The sequence below is a fragment of the Haemaphysalis longicornis genome, unplaced genomic scaffold (assembly GCF_048455015.1).
Source record: "Haemaphysalis longicornis isolate Haplotype H1 unplaced genomic scaffold, Haemaphysalis longicornis Haplotype H1 scaffold_1, whole genome shotgun sequence".
Classification (NCBI taxonomy): Eukaryota; Metazoa; Arthropoda; class Arachnida; order Ixodida; family Ixodidae; genus Haemaphysalis; species Haemaphysalis longicornis.
Window position 1 is genome coordinate 11603205 of NW_027526203.1, and position 10377 is coordinate 11613581.

The 10377-nt window shown below is 47.0% G+C and overlaps 1 protein-coding gene across 1 annotated transcript in view; it reads right to left on the reverse strand.

Moving 5' to 3' along the window:
- Positions 1-989: 989 nt before the first annotated feature.
- The window catches only part of LOC144154975 (uncharacterized), a 62055-nt gene continuing 52667 nt past the window's right edge, over positions 990-10377 (reverse strand). Inside the window, exons 2-3 of the mRNA XM_077686170.1 lie at positions 6046-6244; positions 990-1081 (exon numbers count right to left, since the gene is read on the reverse strand). Coding sequence (XP_077542296.1) covers positions 990-1081; positions 6046-6244 — 291 coding nt within the window. The remainder of the gene's footprint in view (positions 1082-6045; positions 6245-10377) is intronic.

Here is a 10377-nt window from a genome sequence, read left to right on the forward strand (position 1 = left end):
GTGTGTGTGTGTGTGTGTGTGTGTGTGTGTGTGTGTGTGTGTGTGTGTGTGTGTGTGTGTGTGTGTGTGTGTGCGCGTGATTACATTCCCTCTCGAACATCTCTCGAACATAAACGTTAATGAACCAAGATTTCCGCAGAGGGACAAACGAGGCGTGTTAAGCCGAACGTGATCACGAGGGGGTGTTAATGTAACTAACGGGCAAAATGCCACCAAACTTCAACAAACTCCCCCTCATAACATCACCCCGTGCTTCGCACTTCCTCATACTCCCCTTCGGGGAAATGCGGGGGAATTTTTTCCTCCTCCTGGGCGGTTTCTCGTCCTCCCCTCGAGAAGCGCTTGAGCTGGTCCCGGTGGAACTCCTCGAAGGCCTCCCCTACGACGAGAAGTCAGTGAGTAAGCCCACCCCCTCACCCGGCCCCGCCTCGTCGCTTGTGAAGTCCCCACTGCCCATGGCCCAGGCGGCCTCAGGCGTGTTCCGGAACGGCAGAAGGCATTTGAGGGCCGCCTGCGCCGTGGCGTGCTTTGCCAGCCGCTTGGACCGGCCGCGCCCGGTGAAGCGCTGAGCATCTATGTAGACGGAGACGAAGAAGCTGGGATCATGCGCCGGTCCTTCCCAGGATTCGACGATATAATTGAGGCACGGCTTCAGCTCGTTCAGCAGCTGCAGGGCGTTCTTGGGCTGAACCATTGTCGATGCGATGCTGTCCCCCATGAAAATAGAAAGACCATTTCTAGCAAGAAATCATAATTTCGGGCTTTATTCACGAGTTATTTATCAAATTCTAGCTGGAATAGACAGATTCTAACCAGAAAAATTCTTTGTCTACCTAGAGACGATTGCCAGCTTGTGGGTTTTCTTTCTTCTAGCTGAACAGACAAATGCTAGGATTAAGTAAATCTCAATCAGCTAGAAATGAACTAGACACTGAATTTCTATCTAGAGGAAATTTCTGGTGCAATAATCTACCTAGAAAAAAACATTTTCACCTTGGGTTCACTTTCCGCTTCTTGCGGGCGCGGCGTCGGGAGCGCCCGGTGAACTTCCGCTTCACCCCACGTGTGGCGGCAATCACGTCTGTGTCGTGAGAGTAAATACGCCAAGTAAATTGCGTTCCTAGGAACAAAACTAAACACACTATCGACAAGTAACTCAAATTTTCGAATGGACAGTGGAAATGCCAAAAAAACGGGAGATAACTGCACACAATCATTACTCAACAGATTTGCACATATTCGTACACGGTGACGCTGTCTTATCATTGCGGGATAAGTTTAAAAGCATTATCATGCATAGAACGACCGAGTATGTACCAATCCGCAGAGGGGAAGACCCAGCTACACTACCCATGAGAAAATACATTAAAATAGCGCATTACTCAGGACTTCTGATAACATCTAGGTTGCTCCTATTGCCCACACACAAATGAGAAATGGAATGCACTACTGGAAATTATGTTCAGTCTACTAGTGTTAACTGTTTCGAAAAATTGCTCCTAAACTCGGGTACAACATAAGAACGACAAGAGAAGCCGCCACTGCGCCTCATCACAGCAGTCAACTCTTCCGCCGAGTTGAACAAAGCATTCTTTTCTGCGAGTATTGTGAACGTGGCGCGAGCTATTTCTGTACTTTTATACTTACTGAATGATTAAAGCCGCAACACTACTTAGGCAAACAGGCGTGCCCTGGTGCAGGGCTCCAGAAAGCGGCCGCCATAGCCGGGAATTGAACTGGCGTCATTTGGCTCAGCACACGATGCCATGACCATGGAGCCACCCCCGCAGCTGCTTTTCAGACGTAATCTCCTGATGCGTTACTGCAGCAACGACAAACTACGTGAGCAAAGCGAGGTGGTACCACGAATTAAGTGCAATCTCCTTTTAAAACACGCCCGCGCTGACATCTCCGGCCATCTCTCCAGACTGCATGAGCTATTGCCGTTCTTAAAGGAATACCGACACGAAATTTCAAAGCTCAGGTAACTATTTAAAAAGCTTCGTTTTTATATGAATACACCGCATCGGATGTTAAAAGCTGTAAACGGTACAGCTGTTAACGTTCAGAAAAACATCAATTTTAATCCGCACACGAGAGCCCATCCTCGCCGTCGAGCAAGCTCATGCCGTCATCTGCTTTTTGGCCCATACCGTCGACGTCAGGCCTCCTGTGACTATCGAGGCGGCTACGGTACCATTAACGCGCAATCTTCCGCCTTGCACGTGACGTCACAGCTTTTGGAAAGGACGTCACGTGCAACTATGGCCGATGGGGCCATTTGGGCACGCGCTCATACCGGCTTGGCTGTTCTGCGACGAGAACAGTGACGTCAAATGCGCCTTCCCGTCATGGCGGATACCTCGGTGTCCCCTTCAACGAAACCGAAACTGACACGAATAAACGGAGCTCTAAGTAATTTTGCTGCGTTGGACAATCCAATGTGCCATTCTGTGATTATTTTAGTGGGTTCATAGGTACCTATACCCGTGAAAAAAACGTAATACAAAATTTCGTGTCAGGCCTTCTTTAACTTGCACCCGAGTATAACACAGCTACAACGACTTCTGTCCTGTTAGGGCAGCACTGAAGTACTTGAAAAACAATAAATAAATAAAACAAATAAATCTTATCAAATAGAAAATAAAAATAAAGTATACATACTTTACAGAAGGCTCAAAAATACACAATCAGTTTGAATTTTCACTTCCACAGCTCATAATAAAAGTGACTGAGAAACGGAATAGCTATTGCAGGATTAAATCCAAAACATAAGTATAGCTAACGGGTTCCTATGTTTAATAAATGAGGTAACCTGTCCTGTCTGCTCATTATACAAAGCACTATAAAGAGCTATCCCGTAAAATAGAATAGGCACCTTGGCCTTCATAATTTGATCTCAGACTGCTTATATTGCGTGTAGGAAATGTTACGACAGCATGAACTTGTGTGGAGTGGCAAAGCTGAATGTCAAGTGGCGCAGGGTCTCTACAGGGATACGAGTTCCCATAAAGCGGTGAATGATAAAATTCCCTAGGGCTTTGATATGTTTACATCGGATTACCTGTGGTCAATTGTTTCCAGCAATACATTTGTGTATACTAATCAGGACAAATTTAAAGGGGCCCGTTGTATACCAGAGCAATTACCATTATGCATTATTTGATCATTTCCCGGTGCTGCACTTTTCGCAACTTTTTCCTTTCAGGGTGAGGAACATTAAGTGGCTATTTCATTGATAACCTGCCGAGTGTGCTTTCTTATGATAGCGCAAAGGCCTCGCATAACAAATGCACCCAGGAGCATGTTCAGCAGGCCCGTAGACATTATACTGGTGAGTGACAGCCTCCCGTCGGCAAGCACGTTAAAAAAAAGGTACGCTCTCAACCAGGCAAAGAGTTTGTCACAATGAAGCAACGATTGATTTTATCAGGTAGCATTATGCGTATCTACAAGCAAATTTACAATTCCCACAATCACTTAAAAGACACAATAGGCTCAGTAACTTACTAACTTACTAACTTACTAACACATCACCCATTTCGTAGCTCTCTCGGCTTTGGTTAGATCACCAATCAGGCTTGTTTGCTGAGAAATAAATAATCAAAGCAACTATTTCTCCCTGCCGTTTCCCCTACAATTTTGCATGGCGTTGCCGAGCATGTCACAATGCGGGCCCAGAAAGACAGGCCGCCCAACTTCCATCTTAGGAAGCCAGTTCACAGTGGCTTCCTTTCCATCACAACGAGAGCCAGCGAATCAGAAAGGGCCTTTTTAACACTCTCCTTGGGCAGTAACATAGTAGCAAAGACCACGATCAAGCCCCTCACTTTACGGGGGTGCCTAAAGATGTTTGTTGCAAATACATGATCACTTGATCGAAGTTTATGTCGTCCGGTGTTTGTTTATTATGTCGGCTGCTTTTACCAGTCTCTAATCTCGACGCTAGAGTTAGTAGGTACAGCGCGCTTGCGCATTTGTGCAAGTTTGATTCATTGGAAAGATTGCTTCGTTAGAGCCGGACTGCCACTACATTTAATGAAAACTTCACTCCAATATTTACATGCTCTTGCCTTAACTCCATATTTCGCCAAAACTAATCTTTTCAAATTTTCGTTTTTTTCCACGCACAATCCGTGAGTGGAACAAGCTACCGCTTGCCGCCCTTCTTTCGACAGATTCTATTGACGCGTATGTCTTCCTGGTGACGTGAAAATGATTTGCTGTTGTCTTATCCACTGTTTCATTTTGTTCTTACATTGCTTTACTTCAGTGCCATGTTTCTCTTCCCCCCCCCTTTTTTTTGCACAATGTAAGTCATGTAATCCCGCTTAATTGGTTGTTGTATGTATGTGATGTTTGCTTGATGCCTTTTCATATTCTCTTTCTCCTGTTTATTGCATGTACCGCTCCTGCTTGGGCTGCATGCCTGCAGTATCTTGTAAATAAATAAATAAAATAAAATATGCCCCATAATCAGGAAATGGCCATGCGACCCACCAGCTCATTTCCTGCACTACAACCTATGAGGTCATATGAACAGCCGTGTAATTGGCTGAGTCCATCAAAAAAAGCTAGACTCAGCCAATTATAGCAGAACGAGCTATTTTCGCTTAATGATAATGCATATTCATTTTATGGCAATAGGAATGGGTAATCAAAGGTAGTCACCACAGTAGGAGGGTTTGTAATTGGGCTAGGGTGTTCATTGCATTAAGTTGAACAGCGCAGGGACGGGACTAAGAGCAGAGGCGACAAACACGGGCGCTGACTAACAACTGTTTATTTTTGGAAAGAAAGAACATTTATACGGGTATAAAAATTAGCATGGTTATCAGAGAATGGATTGCACAACGCGGGAAGGCATGGCAAACAGGCAGGGAAGCTCTTATCCAGCATGCGCGCGAAGATATGGGCGAAACGTGGACTCCTCTTATCCGGCAAGATATCCGGAAAGATAGGATACGGAACTCGCATATCCTGCCGGATCAGAGGAGCCCACGTTTCGCCCATATCATCGCGCGCATGCTGGATAAGAGCTTCCCTGCCTGTTTGCCATGCCTTCCCGCGTTGTGCAATCCATTCTCTGATAACCATGCTAATTTTTATACCCGTATAAATGTTCTTTCTTTCCAAAAATAAACAGTTGTTAGTCAGCGCCCGTGTTTGTCGCCTCTGCTCTTGATTGATTGTAGGGTTTAACGCGCCGACGCAACGCAGGCGATGAGGCGCGCCGTAGTGGAGTGCTCCGGATTAATTTTGACCACCTGGGGATCTTTATCGTGTGCCGAAATCTCGTACACACGGGCGTTTTTGCTTTTCGCCTCCATCAGAAAAGCGGCCGCCGCGGCCGGGAATCGAACCCGCGACCTTGTGCTCAGCAGCGCAACGCCTTAGCCACTGAGCCACCGCGGCGGGTTCGCCTCTGCTCTTAGTCCCGTCCCTGCGCTGTTCAACTTCATGTAGTCACAACAGTACAAGTAAACATCAAAGCTGCAATACGTACTGCTGTGGATATTGCGCGCACTAGGCTTGTCATAGCTGTACAGCAGTGTGACCAATTGGCGTAAGCGACACTGTCACGTGACCCTGTTTGTCAGGCATACCAAAGGTTTCACGAAGCGATTACATCCAACTGCAAGCCAGAACAAGACAGGAGCAAATACTGACAGAGTCATAGTAAAGGCGGACCGCAGTCCTTCGCAGTATGGTAGCGCCATCTAGGAAGACTGATGGTTAACAAGACCTTCCATCGCACTAATGTTCGCTTGGAGTTCAGCCCTTGTTGTTCAATCACTGGCGTCACGAAACCAGATTTGGCGGGAGAATCTAAATTTTAACTTACATTGAATAATTTCTCTGAATAAAGCATCGACCATTCGGTACCGGACAAGCGCAGGGGGCACTATAAAATACCAAATCTTTGGAATTAAACTTGCATTTTGTCTGCATGGCCCCGTTAAGAGTTCCTCTCAGAGAGTCCCACTGAAGCTCAAGGCTTGGGCAGCAGGTGAGATTTGACTGCTGGACGGACATGGGCCTCACCGCCAAAGTTCACTTGCACCGCCTTGTTGGCGGTGGTCGCTGTGGCTCCAGGGCGATCGGCCACCAGCTCCGCCTGATGGACGCCCTCCTCCTGTAGGAGGTCTCCTGTAGTACTAGAGGAGGGGCTCTTCCGGGGTCGCAACCAGGGCGCCAAACACCCCCACCAGGACCCCTCCCCTGTCCGGGCCTCTTGCTCCCGCTGCAGAAGAGGGGCCCGGGAAGTGGAAACTGCTGAACGCACATCACGCCCTTCCAAGCACACGTCTCCCTCAAGCAGTTCGACATGAGCACTTTCTATCCCCTCCATTCGTGCCAGCATAGTTTAACACTGATGTGCACCAGAGGCAAAATTGGGTCGCCGCACTCGTGTGCAAGCTGTAAGTGCTCTGTTATTTGGCCCAGCTCGGATCATGCTTTCTTGTGGCCTCTGATGACAGCAAAGGCAACAGCAAAGGCAACATTTGTTTCTTGTTCACGTTGCATGAAGGCTTTTTGCAGCCACAGGCAATTTGGGATCTTGTCAGCGAACCTTACCAAGTAAAAACTGACAGTGTCTCCACAGTACTCAACGGCACTCCAACTGAGCCACGCACCACCTTGACACTAGTGCCAAATTTCCCCCTAGTATGTATAAAACTATGGGCACCAGATTAGTTCAGGTTGTGTGGTTTTTGAATTTGAAAAAGACTGAAGGCAATATACAACATCATCCCAATTAAAAGGCTGCCTCATTGGTACAACAATCGCGCCAGTTTGACCGCGGGCTTCAAACAAGTTAGAGTATTAAGGACAATAGAGGAAAGAGAGCGATGCCCCAGTTACGTTCCACACTCTGTGATGAAATAAGTATATTTGACACAGTGCCCGATGCCATCCCAATTAACCGGTTATTAATACCGTTTTGTAGCATTGCTACCAGAGCTCATATTATTCCTTACAAAAGAATACCCCGCAATATTGTGGCAATAAAGCAATTGAAAATAATTTTAAGGAAATGACACTAAAGCAGTGAACAAAGTGAAAGCACAAGCAGCTGCACGAGATGAAGTGATGTTGCCCCACTCTAGAATGGCTCAAAAATGTTAAACAAATCACGGCGGGCATTTTTTTCACGAAGCACTGAACTTTGAAGTGGACGCAAGCAGTCAAATGTTGGTTACTGTCATCGTCCAAAGTAAGAACTACGTCTATGGCTGAGTGATTGCATGGCATGGGGTTATTACATGCTGGAATGTCCCGCTGGAACGGCGTTGTAATGACGCCGCACTTGTCTCTCTTGTGTCCAACTTTCCGTAATGTCTGAATGTATAATTAAAGCTACGAAAAATTGCACTTTCGTCCGAAACACCTGCGCTCACTAGTTGGTCAAAACGAAGTGCTGTTCGAAAGGGAGCGCAACCCTTGTGGCGACCAACATCTCAAAATGCTTCCTTTCCCTCTTTTCCTTGCGTGTAGTGTTCTGGAAGCGAGCTTCAAGTTTTACCACCCGCACTGCCCATCTCTCCCCTCACCCAAAGTACGGAAAATTTTCGGTCGATGTGACGCCTGTGCCCGCCTCCACCCCCCCCCCCCCCCCTTTAACAACAACAAAAAAAGCAGCCGTCCGTCGCTCTACAGAATGCTCCCTGGAATGGCGTTTGCTGGTTATAGTTACACGCGTCTAGCGTACGAGGGGCTCCCACGGGGCCCCGACGTTCTCCCTTTCCAGTGAAAGCAAATAATCGCCGGGAGCACGCGGTAGCCATCCTCCTCGTAGCAGGCGCGGCGGGCACCACACGTACTTCTCAAGAGTGGACTTGGTTGTCCCAGAAAGGATCGGATGTTAATCCCTCTGCTCTTCGTTATCCAGGTCGCTTTGTGTCCTGATGATGGTTGGGTTTTTTTATGGCGCAAGGCCGCCTAAGGGCAAAGAGCGCCAGAGGGAAGTTTATTTAATGAAGTGGTTACAACAACAAAAAAAAAAAGTCAACCGAACATAATAAAATCAATTACAGATAATGGTGATGGCTGGTGTATAGGGCCAGATTTCATTATGCGTGATAGGAAATGAGGTTTAAAAACTTAACGTCTGACAAATACTCAAACACACGTTTAACAGAAACAATGGCTTCGTCACCTAGAAACTGCTATGGATGTAGTGGGATATGTTGTCTGTAGAGTTCTCTGAAGTGTTTGTATCGTGTTGTGTGAAGTGCCTTGCATGTGAGTAGTATGTGCACTACGGATAGGGCCTCTCCGCACCTGCTGCACTGGGGTCTAGAAGATCCCGTCAGCAGATAGGAGTGCGTTGCATGGGTGTGCCCTATCCGTAATCTGGCCAAGGCGACTTCAGAGTATCTATTGCGTGTGTCGGTGGTGTATGGTCCCCAATTGGGGTTTTAATACGTGTAACTTGTTGTCTGTTTGTTCACTCCAGTGTGTTTGCCATGTTTTGCGAAGTTGTTGTCTGATGTGTGGTTTCACGTCGGTGTAGGGTACTGTGGTTATGTCTACTGTATTCGAGAGTGTAGCAAGCAGCAGCCATTCGGTCCGCTGCTTCGTTCCCGGCAATACCACAGTGGCCAGGGACCCAGCAAAGAACCAGTTCAAATTTGCGTACATACACAGACATAATACCCTTGACAATCAGATTGACAACGTGGTTTTTCGAAGGCACTGTTGACGACAGTGCCCGCACAACACTGAGGGAATCTGTATAGATAATGGATTGTGGGATGTGGTTTTGAAGTATATGATTGACAACAAGAAGTACACCGTAAGCCTCTGCCGTAAAGATACTAGTATGACCATTCAGAGTTCGAGTAACACTAAGGCCGGGCCCATGCGCCGCGCAGGACACAGAGGTGGCAGTTCTAGAAGCGTCCGTATAAAATTCAGAGTACTCATACTTCTGCTGCAAATACAAGAAATGCTGCAGAATTGCACATGTGGGAGCTCGCTTTTTATCTAGATGTGTAAAAGATGTGTCGCATGATACAGGGCGGAGATGCCATGGTGCTATAAAATCCGTCAGAGACCTTTGGATTGTATCTAAAACGGAGACAGCAAGCTCTGACGCCTCCTCTCTAACTCTGTAAGAGAAGGGCGCAGAGATCGATGGTCGATTTAAAAGGAGTTCAGTCATGGACGTATCATGAAAAACTGATTTAAAAGGATGGTGAGGCATGAATGAAATTTTAAAAGCATAAAGGAGATCTGTGTAAGCTCGCTGACGTTGTAGGTTCCATTTGTTGCACTCCACATAGAGGCTTTCGACCGGGCTAGTGCGGAAGGCGCCACACGCCTGGCGGAGCCCGAGATGGAGCACTGGGTCCAGCATTTTGAGAGATGTTTTTACTTGCTGACCCATAAACAACGCTACCATAGTCCAATCGTGAACCTATCAAGCTGGTAAAAACACGTAAGAGAAGTTGTTTGTCAGCACCAAAAGAGATTTGCGACAGAACCTTCAGAATATTCATTGTTTTTAAGCATTTATGTTTTAGTTGTTTTATGTGTGGGATGAATGTCAGCTTTTCATCAAGATAATACCCAAGAACTTGTGTTCCTGTTTTACAGGAATAGAGACACCGTGGAGTTGAATGTCTGGATCCGGCCGGATACCACGTCTCTTGGAAAACAAAATACAAGTGCACTTCCCGGGATTAAATTTAAAACCATTGCCATCTGCCCAGCCAGCTAGCTTGTTAACACCAAGCTGGACCTGGCGCTCACAGACAGACAGGTTACAGGATTTAAAGGAGAGTTGAATGTCGTCTACATAGACTGAACAGGAAATCGGCGGTGGCAGCGCCTTCCTAAGGGAATTCATTTTCACAATAAAAAGGGTGCAACTTAAAACTCCACCTTGTGGCACTCCATTTTCCTGCACATGAATCCTAGACAGTGCAGTTCCAACTCGCACACGAAAGGTTCTTTGAGACAAGTAGCTGGCAAGTGTGTTTATCATGTTACCTGACATGCCGAAGGACTTGAGGTCGCTTAGGATGCCATACCGCCACGCGGTATCGTACGCTTTTTCCAGATCAAAGAATACCGTCATACAATATTGTTTGTGGAGGAAAGCATCCTTTATATAGGACTCGAGCGCAACGAGTTGGTCGTTCGTGGACCGCCCCGCCCTGAAGCCTGCCTGGCAGCCCACGAGAAGACCATTGTACTCAAGAAAGTACACGAGTCTCCTATTTATCATCTTCTCGAGGAGCTTGCACAGGCAGCTTGTGAGGGCGATGGGCCGATAGCTAGCAGGAGAGGAAGGGTCCTTTCCTTCCTTCAGGAAAGCCACTACTATGGCCTCCCTCCAAAAGCGAGGAATGTGCCCCGAAAGCCATA